We start from the raw sequence: 15193 nt of genomic DNA, 5'->3' as shown, positions 1-15193 counted from the left end.
GGCAGACACTGAGCATGCCCAGAGGTTAGAACTTTCTGCTCAGATAGAATGTACCTGTCCAGTTAGTCACTCCACAAGTATTGTGGCATTCCTCCTGCCAGGCTAGCAGGGGGATCAAGGGAAGGGCATTTTGAACACAAAGTCAGAAACTCGGCTTATTTAAAGGATTTCTTGCCAAAGAGAAAAGTCGGAGTGTAGTTAGTTCTTGGTCACTACTTGATTTGGTTTTGTTTTTGAGTATTGATAGTGTAAAGGAAAGAGGGCAAGAGAACAGCGACTCCTATTGATTCAGGGCTTACAGCTGCTGCACACTTAATGCTTTATACTAGGCCTTACCCGTTTCCATCCTTACAGACACCTTGTGGGGGAAACAGTGACCCTATTTTACAGAGAAGGGGGTGGGCTCAGCAAGGTGAAAGCAAGGCCCCCCTGCTCCTCGGCAGCACAACCAGATTCCAGCCCAGGGCCCCTGATTCCAGAGGCCAGGACCTTTCCACCAGATGCGGCCTCTTGCTTTGAGATGGCCTCAGGGCCACATTAGAAGACTAAAGACCTTTTCCCAGAAATTCCTAGCTGCGTGCTGTCCCCTGTGCCACTAAGTCCAGGGAAATGGCTGAGCAGCTGAGCTGGGATTGGACTTAGCACCTGTGTGGACTCCTCCCTCCACGCATTTCCTCAGCAGGTACTTTCCGAGTACCGACAGCGTCTCGGCACTAACTTTGCAACCCTGAGCAACACATGTCATGGCAGCACTGGCCCTCCATGTCCTCTGTCACCCAGGAATGAAAATCCCTGCCCAGGGCGGCTTGCAGGCTTTTCAGTACAGTCAAGTAAGGTGACATGGATATCTGTGTGTGGGTTTTGAAAAGCACAGCGTCTCATGCTGATATTCGGTGTAAGTGTTTAATTCTCAATCTGGACAAAGCCGGCTGGGTTTGTGTCATTAAGGAAGATCTGGGGGGTGGGGCGCCTGGGGGGCTCAGTGGGTTCAGCGTCCGACTCTTGGTTTTGGCTCAGGTCATGATCTCACCGTTCGTGAGTCCGAAACTCCACATCAGGCTCTGCCCTGACAGCATGGAGCCTGTGTGGGATTTTCTTTCTCCTTCTCTCTCTGCCCCTCCCCAACCTCTCAAAAAAAAAATTTAAAAAAAGAGGATCTGTGATTAGGGGTGTGTGTGTGTGTGTGTGTGTGTGTGTGTGTGTGTCCCTGGTCTGGTAGTAACACCACTTTTGTAATGTCATTTTTCACAAGTACTACAAACACCCCTTCCCACATTCTCCATGTGTGACCAGTATCTGTCCTAGAACGGAATGGGCATGAGTGTTTACTGTGGAGTCAGCCATCTCTTGTATCAGTTATCCTTTGCTGCGTAACAAATTACCCCAAAACTTCACAGCTTAACGCAACAAGCATGTATCATCTTGTGGTCTCCACGAGTCAGGAATCCAGGCACAGCACAACTGGGTCCTCTGCTTCCGAGTCTCTCCCAGGCTGCAGTCAAGATACCAGCCAGGGTCACTGTCATCCTGTGGCTCCCCTGGGGAAGAATCGACCTCCAGGCTTAGAGTCACGCAGTGGTGGCTCGATTCCGTTCCTCCTGGGCTGTAGGGCCAAGGGCCTCAGTTGCTCTATGGCTCTCGTGGCCAGAAGCCACCCTGGCTTCCTTGTCTCACTGGCTTCATCAGAGTGAGCATGTGAAAAGCACGAGATAGAGGGCAAGCGAGATGGAAGGCACGGTCTTCTGTACCCTAATCTCAGAAGTGACATCCCATCATCTTTACAATACTCTGTTGGTCTGAAGGAAATCACTAAATACAGCCGCCCCCAAGGGGAGGGAACTGACTACACAGGTGTGAATCCCAGGAGGAGACGATCACTGGGAGTCATAATAGAAGTCAGCCTGCCGCACCCCTGAAGTTGAATCCAGCCTCACTGCTTAGCCGCTGTGTGCCCTTGGGCTGGTGGCTCTCCCTCTCTGAGTCTCATGGTCTGTGAGCTGTCAGGAGACAGTGTGTAAAGGACATTAGCAGTGCCCGGCAGGGCATTTGTGCTCAGTGAGGGACAGGGCCTGTGGTCGTTACCTGTACTCCTCACCTGAATACATCCACCTGGACTCGGCCTGGCTGCTTCCTTTGTTCGCAGCTCATGCTGAACATCAAGTGCTGGGCTAAGAGATGCCCGTCTCCCATCCAGAGCCCCCTCTGTCACATGGAGGTTAGCTGCTGTGGTTGTGGGAGCTCTTGACCCACGCGCTCACTTTACCCACCTCCGAGTCTTGGAGCAGGACTTGGGAAGTCTGGATGGAACTCAGGAGAAGGGGAGGGTGGCCCATCTGACCCCACGGGCTCCAACAGCTAATGACCCGGCACCACCTGCCTTCCCCACCGACCGTAAACCCACCCAATCCTACACTCCCCAGCCCAGAAGGAGCCCCTCCTTCCCCTCCCTCTGCAGGGGCTCATCCTTCTCTCCAGATGCTGGAAGTGGGTCCAGGATTGTGACCTCCTCCAGCCAGTTCCCTGGATTAATGTGTATTCTCTGCACCTCTTTATTTGGCAGTAGATTCCATCCTGCCTAATTCTTTGATGGAGAGACTGTGGGCTCCTGGAGGACAGGGACCAGGTCTTCACCATCCTGGTATCTCCAGAATCTCCCACCTGACCTACCTGTGAAGGCATTCCTTTGTCAGCTGTATGTACAGAGTCCCTACTCTGTGTAGGCTTTAGGGCCGGGCAGTGGGAGCACGAGAGTTGCCTCATGAAGTTTACCACCCAGAGGGCAGGGAAATTGGTAAATAAGCAGTTAGAAGAGTGGTTCTCAAAGTGTGACCCTGGTGTTCCCTTTCATCTTCTTGTGTTTTCAGTAGATCTTGGTTTCAATGTCTGCTACCCTGAATACAGCCAGATTTGACCCACAATGTACAGATCTCTTCGAGATCATCAGTGATTTTTAAGGCTGTAAAGGGGTCCTGAGACCAAAATGTTTGAGAATTACTGAATGACACGTGTGAGAGCCTCAGTGAACGTTTTTCTGAATGAAGGAATGAAAAGCTGCTCATTTCCTGTTCACCTGACCCGAGTCTTGAGCATCATGGGAACAGAGATCGTATCGCTTTGTTCTATGTAAGTGCCTCCTTTTCCTGGGGGACACAGAGAACTCTCGTTCATTCGTGGAGCAGACCCGTACTAAGCATCTGCCACACGCTCAGAACCGTGTTGGAATTGTGGCCCCCTGCCCCTCCAGAAGCCCCTTAACCCAGTGAACAAGACAGAGGAGTTTGCAGATCCTTCCGGCGGCGTGAGTGTGATGCTGTGAGAGAGGTCTTCCCCAGGAGGGATCTGGAAGGGGAGGGCACAACAGCACTTAGATGTGTGCAGGAGATACAGTGAAGGGATGGGGGGACGGGGAACGGCACACAGGGGAGGTGTGACTGCTTGGGCTGAGTCTTCTGAAAGAAGTAAGCGTCCACCAGCCGATAAGGATGGAGAAGGGGCCCCCCAGACAGACATCACAGCTTGCCCAGAGGCTTAGCAGTACGGGTGAACTCTGCATTGCACGTCATCTGGTGTGTCCATGACACTGGCTCCCTGGGGCTGGGGGTGATGAGGACGAAGGAGGGAAGGCACCATTATGGGGGGCCTTGACTGCCCTGGGTGGGAGTCTAGAGAAGCTGCTGGACCTGCTGACCCCTAGGTCCCGCCCTTCTGACCATGTGGAGAGTCCAGGCACAGCCTTCAAGGCTCTGTGTGGCCTGCTCACCTCCTGTCACCCACTCCCCTACACTCTTCTGCCATAGCCACATTGGCTGTCCTTGAGGGCCTTCAGTGCCTTCCCATCCCAGGAGCTCCGTGAGGCTGTTTCCTTCACCAGGAATGTTCTATCCCCACCCCCCTCTCTTCACCCAGTCAACTCCTAAACATCCTTCAGGTCTTAACACAGGTGTGCCCACCTCCAGGAAGCCTTCCTGGGCTACCCCCTGGATCAGACCGGTCCCCATTGTATAGAGCATCGTAGAGCTCTCCTTTAGAGCACAGTTTACAATTAAGCACCCAAGAATGCTAGGTGCTAGGAATGGGTTTGCAAGAAGCTTAAGTCTGGTGTGGAGAGACAGATAATAAATAATAAACAGTTATAATGTAAGAATAACTATTACTATGTAATAGCCAACATTTATAGAACACTTACCGTTTGTTAGGCATTGTTCTAAGTGCCTTTTTTTTTTTTAAGTTTATTTGTTTTGAGAGAGAGAGCAAGCGGGGAGAGGGCAGAGAGAGAGAGAGAGAGAGAGAGAGAGTGAGAATCCCAAGCAGAGCCCCAACGCAGGGCTCGAAGCAGAGCTCAGACTCACAAACCATGAGATCATGACCTGAGCTGAGATCGAGTCAGATGCTTGGAGCACCTGGGTGGCTCAGTTGGTTAAGCATCTGATTTCCGCTCAGGCCACGATCTCGCGGTTTGTGAGTTCAAGCCCCGAGTCGGGCTCTGTGCTGACAGCTCAGAGCCTGGAGCCTGCTTTGGATTCTGTGTCTCCTCCTCTCTCTGTCCCTCCCATGCTCATGCTCTGTCTCTCTCTGTCTCTTGATAATAAATAAACGTTAAAGAAAAAAAAGAGAGAGAGTCAGATGCTCAAACAACTGAGCTACCCAGGCACCCCTCTAAGTGCCTTTTTAATTTAAAGTTTTTTAAATGTTTGTTTATTTTTGAGAGAGAGAGCAAGCACGTGGGTGAGTTGGGGAAGAGGCAGAGAGAGAGAGGGACAGAGGATCTGAAGAGAGCTCTGCATTGACAGAAGAGAGCCTGATGTGGGGCTTGAACTCATGAACCATGAGATCATGATCTGAGCCTGTCAGACGCTTAACCGACTGAGTCACTCAGGCGCCCCTAATTTAAATTTTTTAACTTTTTAAGAAGCACTGTATGTGGATTTTCATATTATCATTTTAAATTATCAATTTTATTTTGAAACATTTCAAACTATGGAGCTGAAGGATATAATGGACAGCCGCCTTTTTAGCCTTCCTCTAGATTCGCTAATCATTAACATTTTACCACATTTGCCTTGATGTAAATTTTTTTCCCCTTAACCAGTCGAGAATAATTTGGTGACATTTTGATTCTTCCTCCCCAAATATTTCAGTGTTCATCTTTGAAAAACAAGAACATTCTTTCTCATAACAGTAATTCCACCATCACACCCAGGAGATTTAAAATTGATGTAAAATATTATCTAATATATAGTATATATTCAGATTTCTCCAGTTGTCTTCAGACTCTCCTGCGTAGCCATGATTTACCCCTCATCCAAGCTCCAATTGAGATATGTAGATTGCCTTCAATTGTTATGTCTGAGCATTTTTAATGTTAATCAGTCTTCCTATGAGTGGACTACTATTAGGCCCATTTTACAGATGAGGAAACTGAGGCAGTGGGAGGTTAAGTCATTTGTCCAAGTTATATGGCCAGAAAGTGATGGAACTCATTGATATTTCCAGTCTCCCTGCCTTTCTACTAACCCCTGAACTCTGTTCTCAACCCAGTGCCTAAAGGGATCTTCTAAAAATGCAAATCCTGGGGGCATCTGACTGGCTCAGTCAGTGGAGTGTGCGACTCTTGATCTCAGGGTTGTGGATTTGAACCCCACGTTGTGTAGAGGTTACTTAAAAATAAAATCTTACAAAAAAAAAAAAAAAAGATAAATCCTGCTCAGGTCACTCTTCTGCTCAAAGCCCTACCATGGCTCCCTATTTCTCTCTGAATAAAAGCAAAAGGCCTCATGATGCCCACAGAGCCCTGTGCATTTTGCATACCTTCCCCATAGCCTCTCTGACCTCATCTCTCCCTCCCACCCTCCACTCCCAGGCTCAGCAGCACAGCAGGCATTCCTGCCTCAGGATCTTTGCACATGCCATTTTCTCTGCCAATAGCACTCTTTTCCTAGAGATCCTCAGGGTTCAGTCTTCACCTTCCTTCAGGTTTTACCCAAACGTGGGTATTCAGTGAAGTTGTCTTGTGCCCGCCACGTTGAACACAGCAGCCCTCCCACGCGTTCTCTATCTCCTCCCCCTGGCCTTTTCATCTCAGCCCTTACCGCTGCCGTCCGCTACATTTTGGGGTTTCCTTTGGCCAGTTGTCTCCCTGACTAGAGTGCAAGCTCCATGGGGGCAGGAGTTGTCTGTTTTGTTCACTGCTGTGTCTCCAGCTCCTAGGACCGAGGCGGGCACACTGTGGACACTCAGTGAAGTGTCCCCAGTTGTACTGATCGCTGTCCCCGCAGCACGTGTTCTGTGAGGAGTGCCTCTGCCTCTGGCTGGACCGGGAGCGCACCTGCCCGCTCTGCCGCTCGGTTGCCGTGGATACCCTGCGCTGCTGGAAGGACGGGGCCACTGCAGCACACTTCCAAGTGTATTAGGGCAGAAGACTGAGGCACCCTGGGAGCTGACGGATGGCCAGCGTGATCGGGTCCGGCTCTGGGGACTTCCTGGAAAACAGTCCTCAAGTACTGACTATCCTGCCTCCTGCCTTTCTCCCCCTCTTCCCCCAGAGCCAGGCCCCTATCCTCCCGACCTCCACCTTCCTCGTCTGTTCTGCGGCTTAGCGCGGGCGTTCTTTCCTTCAACCCTCCTCGCTCAGACTTGGCCTCCTCCCGGGAGGGTCTCCTGCCCCCTCCAAGTGAAGGGACCGGGGATAGACAGGTCCTGCCTGTTGTGATTTTAACTCATGGTGGCCTAACACCCGATGCTGCAAGCTGGAAGGGGCCTGGAGATCACTGCTTCCCCCCAACACGGCTCAGGTCTGCAGATGGGCGTCACTGTGGAGCGTTTCCCAAATGAGAACGCTGGGCCCCTTATACCTGCAATAGCTTAGTGTCCCAAGCATTTCGTGCGAGCTGAGCATCTGCTTGGAAGACCTCTTGGAATCGTCACAACAGCCCTGGGGTGGAGGTACTGTCGTTTCCTCTGTTTTACAGACAGGGAAACTGAGGCACAGAGCTCCACGTGGTAGCTTTCCCAGAGTCACCCAGCTAGCAATGGCGGACGGAGTTTCCAAACAGGCCTGTCTGGCTTGAGAGCCCACACTCTCAACCACCATATGCTCACCCGCTCAGACACGGCAGGCGTGGGGCCCAGCAGGCTTGGTGTGTGTTGGTTCGTTGGTTGGTTGGTTGGTTGGTTGGTTGGTTGGTTGGTTTTTTAAGCACCAGAGGTGATTTTGATTCCCATCAGTGGCCCAGGTGCATAGCACAGTGATCCGGGCCCCACTGAGGATGCCAACGGGGAGCACTGGCCCTGGAAATCTAGCTGTGGCCAAGTTCATGGAAAGAGTTGGTCTTTAAAATTGCTCATTTGCCGGGCTCCGGCTGGAACGCTCAGTCACATTTGGGTATCAAGAATGGCCAGCTTTGGTCCCCATGCAGGTATCACGGGGTCTCTACACCTGTCTTCATGTCTCTCCTCCTCCTCCTGTTCTTGTCCTGCCCCTCATGTAAGTCTCCGCTTGTCAACAGCGCCCGTGGCCGTTGTCTTCTCCCCCGGTAGCCTTGAGAACAAAATGAATGATCCATGTTACGGATTTTTCCACAAGCCAAGGTGGTGGCGTGGAGCACTGCAGCACTCGGTGCTTCTGGAACGTCTATACCAGAGCCACTAATCTCTGTAAGAGAACAGTTTCTCCACCTGCGAGACCCTCCCTGCTTTGAATCTGGAAGGGGATAGCACAGGTGATCACTTAGAAGCTACTGGAATCTCGCCTGCCCTACCCCTCTCCCCATTCTGTTCACTCGCTGTCAACCTCAGCACAATGGGCTGGTGCCAGTGGCGTTACAGAGAAATCAATCTTGTGGCTCGTGAGCAGATGAGCAACAAAGCCCCAAGCAGAAATGGTGGGAGACTTTGCTGCCACCTCGCCCTCGGCCAGTAATAACAAGCCCACCCCATCCCTGATAGTTGCAGGACATTTGCGCCCCACGTGCTATCAAGCCAGGACCTTTTCCTGTGCCTGACATCCCTGGCTCTTCCCCGGGACCCAGCAAGACGTCCCTTCCAGGGCAGCGTGGCATCTTTCAAGCTCTGTTACTATGGCGATGGCGGCGCTGTTACAATCCCACTTGCCTGGATAATCAAGTCCGAAGGGGAAGCGGAGGGAAGTAGGGCCGGGGGGATGCGGCTGCTCTGCTCCCTCTACCTTCAGCAAGAGCCAGAGGGAAGCAACAGGAGCTTCTGCGACTGGTTTTTATCAGAAACATCACCCTGCCTGCAGATGCCATCAAAGAGACACAAGAGATTGGAGCTGGAGATTTATTAACAGGCCAGCTTGTGACAGAGCAGGCAGAGCAGAATTCTGATTCCAAACTCTGCGTGACTTTGGGAAGTCACTTCGCCCCCCAGTAGCCGTCTCCAGGATAAAGAAACCTCGTGCACTTTCTGCCGCAGCCGGGGAAACTAACAATGTAGAACACGGGTGGAGACGCCAATGGTTGTGTCCGTTATACTCATGCCACCAAAAAAAAAGGAAAGAAAAGAAAGCCCCCCGCATCTCTAAATATTCTCCAAATAATAAGCCATGTTTCTGACATTATAAACAGTGTCACTTGGGGATACCAGGGACAGGTGGGATGACTTCGTTTTGGATTTTACTTCTTCATTCCCTACCCTCTGGGGAAAAGTTCTGTTCTGGAGGTTTTCTTTTTTTACTTTTCTTTTTTAACGTTTATTCATTTTTGAGAGACAGAGAGCAAGCGGGGGCAGGGCAGAGAGAGAGAGAGAGAGAGAGAGAGACACTGAATCCGAAGCAGGCTCCAGGCTCTGAGCTGTCCGCACAGAGCCCGACATGGGGCTCGGACTCACAAATGGCGAGATCATGACCTGAGACGGAGCCGAAGTCGGACGCTTAACTGACTGAGCCACCCAGGCGCCCTGGAGGTTTTCTTTTGGATGGGAGGATCTCACTTCTACCCTAAGGAGAAACAGCAGCCAGTGAGGAGTTGTCCAAACATCAGGCTGCCTATATTCCCCACTTTGGGCTAAAAGCAGCCAAAAGTCATTGTTGGGAAAGAACAGCTCCATTCTCCATGGCCCATCCTGGCTCTGCACTCATTGGTTAGAAGCAGGATTAACCGAGTGGCAGGTTGGGGTATCCTGCTTTTAATATTTTGTGACCCACTGACTGAGGTTTCTGACACTCTTGGAAATGGCCGTCTTAATGTAAAAGATCTTGAGCATAATGAATGTGAGAATAGGAAAGCAAGCTTTGGACCTGGATGTGACAGGCTCATTACCTTCATAACGGGAGAATGGGAGACATGCTTGGAGACACCGGGCGGCTAAGACTTGGGGTTGGAAAGAAGAAATGTAAAGCGAGTCCCAGAATCTCTTAGTAATTTTGCTCTGGGCTGAACAGAGCCACCTTTGGTGTTTTTAATGTCCCCTTGAGGTCCCTTCCGCCAATAAATATCATCTGTCGATGAAACTTAGGTTCGTGGTCTTGAGTCTCCAGTTGCCTCTTGAACCCAGGTGGACTGTTTTGAGGAGAAATGGGGAGAAGCAATTCATGCAGTGGGTGGTTGTCTGGATCTGTCCAAAGCAGATCCGTGGAGTTGCACGAAACCAGTAAGGGAGGGGGAAGAAACCAAACAAGAGGGTGGCTGTCAGAGAAGTCCCAGCTCAGGGTGGTCCCACAGAGTTCTGGAGAATTCAGCTACATTTCAGAGATTGTCCCACCCTGAGTTTTTTCTGGCACACTGTCAATTCTTGGCTATGGGTTGTTGGCGGGGATGGGGGTGGGGGGATGCTTCTCAGGTACTTAAGCTCTCCATTGAGGAGGCCCCAAGCCCCTGAAGGTGTCAGGTGTCACAGAACACACAAAGGTGCAGGACAGGACACAGAACTGGGAGATCGGGTCAGGAGGGATCTGGACAGGGCACCCACAGGGCCCACCACAGTGGTTAACCAGAGGATGGGCCCAGAACGCATGAGCTGATGATTCATGAAGAGTTTGCCTGGATGCCAGCTTATGATGGATATTTAAAATGCAAATTAATAGCTTAACCGACTGAGCTGCCCAGGCACCCTGGAAATTAATAGCATTAGGTGACAATTCATGCCTCTCAGGACAACATTATGAAACCAGTCACAAAAACATCATCAGGCAGACCTTTTTGGTTGCCATCATTTGAAAACCAACTCAAATATGGCTTAAATAAGAGAAAGGCTTTCTTTGGCTCATGTAACCATATGGGCCTTGGGTATCGCTGGATTCAATGGCTCCAGTGAGACAGTTTGATTTCCAGACAGATCCCATGCAGCAGTAAGATGGCCTCCAAAAGCTATGTATGTATGTATATGTATATGTATATGTATATGTATATGTATATGTATATGTATATGTATATATATACGTATATGCCTATGTTCTACCAGCTTAACAACCCCAGCAAAGAGCTTCTGATTCCCCAAAGCTCTAGCAGGAGTCCTGAGGTTGACTTGTTAATTTGTCCCCACACCAATCCCTTTTGGCCTTTGGGACCTGGAACACTGCTGGCCAGGCCTGCATCAGGTGTAGAGCCCTAACTGTGGGGCACAGGTGGGTGGGAGGATAGGGTCAACTCCTCTGAGTCACATGGCCTAAGAGTGGGGAAGGGGTGGGTCCCCCAGGGAAAATGAAGGCGCCTGTTATCTAGAAAGGCAACCTGTCCTCAACCCACCATTCTTAGGAAGAAACCACAACCTGATCGCTCAGAGCATCTTAGACCAGAGGTGAAAGTAACCCAGAGAGGCCCATGTGCCCATAGTAGGAGACATCAGTCTGCACAGCCATCAGCTTGTCTGCATGGTGCCATTGATCTTGAACCGACAGGCAAGTTCCCTCAACCTCTCACCCAACCCAAGGGTACTGTTTGGGCCAATCCTCCCCTTGGGGAGTTCTCAGAAATACAGCAGAGAAGGGAGATATGTGGCCTTCTGCCCCAGGGAAGGTTGGGGTGCACAACCAGATCCTCCCATAATCTTTGGGGACCAACCTTTCAAAAGGAAATGAAAACGCAAAGGACTTTGGCTGGAAGTGCACAAACAGTTTTTTAATAAAGTCATTACAAATATGTACAAAGCGTCTCCAAGGTATGAAATTCCTCTTACAAAAGAGCACAAGAAACCAGCAAGGTTAGAGCCCAGAATGGAATGCTCCCAAACTTATTGCCTCTCTGGCTGAGCCAGAGGCCTCACCGAGGTTCCAGACACCCCCATGACCATCCCTGCCACATACACACACAGGCTCCTGGGCACTTACAGTGCAAACAACTTGGGGGGAGGAACTTAAGGGTTCAGGTAGGGGAGGTAAGAAAAGCTTCCCATGTCCTAGGAAGTCAGCTAAACAGGCCCTGTTTGCCAATTAGATGCTTCTCCCAGGGACCTATAGATATTAAGGACACAAAAGGCAGGGAACAAATACATAAAACCCCCACCTAAACCATCCAGCCTGTCCTGGAGCATCCCCCAAATGCAACACTCCTTACGGTGGACCTAAGTCAGGCTCCCTTGCTCCCTGCTGGACCCCAGGCTGTGCTTGTCCTTGAACTAGTAAGGCCAGCTCAGGAGGGAATCCAGTGTGGCAGGGCAGTTAGCTCATGGGCTTGGGGGGGGGGGGGCGGGGGGGGGTCACACACACCTGAGTCCAAATCTTGGCTCAGCCACCTCACTCTCTATGTGTGGCCTTAGGCTAAGTTGCAAAACCTCCCTGAGTCTCAGCTTCCTCAACTGTAAAATGGGAATCATAACTACTGTCTTCCAGAGTGGGTGTGAGGAATAACTGAGGGGAAACACGTAAAACACTCAGCACAGTGCTCAGGGGTGGTGAGCACGCCATAGGCGGTGGCTTTCATTACTCTGTGAAGCAGCAAGAACCAGTCTTTGCGTGCTGGGAGTGAGTTAAGATCACAGGCTTTTTAATTGCCTTCATGATAGTATGATGCTCAGTAAATATAAATACTATAGAACAATCTGCCAGCAAGGCTTGGGGTCACGGGTATGACCTGACCTGACTGTGAACCAGACTGGAAAGGGACAGTTAACATTGGTCCCAAGCAGAGCTGTCCCTCCACGCTGCGTACCTGAGTTTCTTCCCAGACCGGATTCTACAACTGGGCACGCTGCAGGTGCTCGATAAGTAGGTATTAGTATTTTAAAAAGAACCTTTTGGTTTGAGCTTTAAAATGGTACCTTTGACACCCATATCCTCCATCAGCTCCTATGGGACTAGGCCAGGGTGTCTAGCCTGCCCCCCCCCCCCGCCCCTGCACCTCCCAGGCAGCTTCTGACTCTGCAGTTGGCCCAGGCTGACTTAAGGGAAGATCCAGAAAAAGAAATAGAATCAACACAGAACAGCACAACCTGTGTCCTGGTCACTGCAGCTTCTGATACCAGGCGGACACTCAAAACGCCCACAGTGGCAAACCAGTGTCCCCAAAAGATACCTGTGTGGGATCAGAAGAAGACTCCTCCAATTTCCCAGCTAGGGGAAGCGATATTTTATCACTGTCAGAAACGTGATAATAGTACATGAGATCAGCTACATAAATTATGAAACCAAAGTCACAGTTCCATCGTTCTGTGACAGTATTGTTTAAATCACCATCTTCTTGTTAAAAGAGGAAAGAATTTCTTAAATGAGACACTGGGAGAAGTGGAAAAGAAGTCTCCAGTATCCCAATGAAAGGTGGCGGGAAGGGGGAGACTGGGTTCCAGGAGATGCTCGTGGCCTAGGACCATGGACAGCAGCTAGAGGCAACTGGGCTTCCCCCCAGAAACCTGCTACTCAGGCTATGTCTGTGCCAGAAGGAACGTGAAGTGGAACCCTAAATTTGAAATGGGGATAAGAGATCTTATTTGCTAATGGGGGCTGGGGTAGGGGAGAGAAGCTTCCAGGAGGGAATGGATCTAATTTGGAGTGGGAATGTTGAAGCCCCAGGAGGCTCCAGTCCCTGTGGCTCCTGGACCCCCCACCCTCTGAGAGCAAACGAGCACCATCAGGAAGGAGGCCCTTCTGTTTGCTCCTCACCTCATTATGCAGCAACCTACCTAAACGATGATCTCAGAGGCCTCCCTCTGCTTTGCACTGACACACATGCGCGCACACACACACACACACACACTCTGCTGTCTGCTGAAACCCGATATGAGGTCTTTTTTAAAATTTATTTCAAAGCCTCCCTCCCTCTCCCTCTCTTCACAGACGCTCTGCAGTGAAGCTAATCAAAATCAATGACTCCTTGGCAGCCGGAGAAAAGCGGGGGAGAGAGGGAGGGATGGTGCCAGCACTTTGCACACTGTGGAAATATTTAAAAAAAAAATACACCACCCCACTATCTCATGCAATCCAAGTAATGCAGCCTCAGAGACGGTGGAGACAATATAGACATATATATCATGCTTCAATTTCCTAATACAAATGTCCATCAAGAAGTCAAATCTCATATAAAAACAAGCATTAAAAACAACCCCTTGTCAAAAATCGGGGCAGTCGAGAAGTGCACTCAAATTAATGATGTGCAAGAAAAAAGCCGGGATTAGGTAAATACACAGTTTCTATTAATACAAGAGACTATGTACAAGGGACTTGGCTGTAAAGCTCCACCAGGAGGGTCATGGGTGCCCAGGTCTCTCAGCAGTGCGGCTTCATTGAAATGAAAATTGCCCCAAATACCAACCCCGGCATTTGGAGTTTGGATCCTCCAGTGGAAATGTCATGAGCTAGTAGGCAAGTCAGGGTTGAAAAAGGGATTCTCTGACCTTCCCCCTTTCCCCTGTGTCTAGATGGGCAGCATGGCCCCACTGCCACGTGGAAGGTACAGGCTTACAGCAGCAGAGAGCCGTGACCGCATATCATTATAGGAATGGAAACCCCCTCCCCAGAAAATGGGGTGAGTTGGAAAGACTCTAGTGTCTGGCTTGGAAAGTGATGATACAGAAGCAGAGACTGTGTTTCGTATCATTCTAATTAATTTGCCTTCTCTAAGTTCGCGGCTTGGTGGGGATGTCGCGTGCTGCTCTGGGCAGACGCTGCCTGCACACCCATCCCCTGGAAACATAACTGAGGGGAGGGCTCCCTCGAGGAAAGGAAGCAAGTTCTCTATCAACAAGCTTTCCTTCTCAACAAGCTGTCTGGGGGCGGGGGGGCGCCCTCACCTGCAGCAGCTTTGGGTTACATTTTTCTTTAAAGGGCCATTTAGGAAAACATAAGACATGGATAAAAGAAAGAAAGAAAGACAGCTCCCAGCTTGCAACAGCACTAAAAGGTCCTACGTTCTAAAGGACCTGGTAATTTTCAACAAAGCCTGTGGGGAATAATTCAGCCCCATGTCAACCTTAACAACGGCTGATCCCCCTGCTGGCCTCTTAGAACTGCAAGGGTGTCTGCTAACCAGCCCAGCGGACCCCCTGTCCATAGGGACTGGGTTGTGACCTGCATCCTGGTGCCCCACCATCTCAGCTTTGCACATGGCAGTGTGGGAGACACAGCACAGAGGAATAATACCTGGGTTTTTTTTGTTTTTTTTTTTAATGAAAGCAAAAAAATAACCATTGCTCCCTGAAGAGTCTTTGCAGCCAAGTCTCAGTCCAGCACACATCTTTTTTTAGCCCTTCTAGAAACTTCTGAAAATAGGAGCTTATCCTGGAAAACAAAATCAGATCCTCTGTCAGTCACTGAGATGCTGGTGCATTTCGGTTAAACGACCCGCTCCCTCCCCCAGTGCCTCTTGCTTATAAATCACCCTTGACCAGAACGTAGCCATTTCTTGGCTCTTTAATCCATAAAACCTAAGCCCTGAAATCCCCTTGGGGAGTGGGGGAGGCTGTGGGCTGAACTCCCAGGACACTTTTGCGGGGGTAGAGGACAGAGCAGACAAGTCACATATGAGGTCAGCTTTCCACCTCGGTAGAAAGGCCTCCACCAGGGAGCCACTCAATACCATACCTTCCCTTCCTCCCTCCCAGGCCCCAAGGTTTGCTCCAAAACACCTCTGGGTTTTCATCCCCACAGAGAAAGAGAAGAGACTCCCAAGTGGCACTTTTGCGACTTGTCCCTTTAAAAAAAAATGAATCTAAAACAGCAAAATAGACATCTCTCTTGTCCCCTGGCCTTGCAGTCTGGCCGCAGAACTCCACAGCAGTGCCAGCAAGAACACACTTAGCACCAGCAAAA

General features: G+C 50.3%; 1 protein-coding gene across 2 annotated transcripts in view; it reads left to right on the top strand.

Annotated features, from left to right (window-relative positions):
• The window catches only part of RNFT2 (ring finger protein, transmembrane 2), a 90154-nt gene that overhangs the window by 61286 nt on the left and 13675 nt on the right, over positions 1-15193 (top strand). The window contains exon 11 of one of the 2 annotated variants that reach the window (XM_058691166.1): positions 6276-9470. The exons of the other annotated variant lie outside the window; for it this stretch is intronic. Coding sequence (XP_058547149.1) covers positions 6276-6410 — 135 coding nt within the window. The 3' untranslated portion in view covers positions 6411-9470. Of the gene's footprint in view, positions 1-6275; positions 9471-15193 lie in introns of those variants that run through there. 2 annotated transcript variants of the gene reach the window in all.

Source organism: Neofelis nebulosa, chromosome 11 (genome assembly GCF_028018385.1).
Source record: "Neofelis nebulosa isolate mNeoNeb1 chromosome 11, mNeoNeb1.pri, whole genome shotgun sequence".
Lineage (NCBI taxonomy): Eukaryota > Metazoa > Chordata > Mammalia > Carnivora > Felidae > Neofelis > Neofelis nebulosa.
Note: the sequence above shows the minus strand (reverse complement) of the source record. Positions and strands in the feature narration are given on the sequence as shown.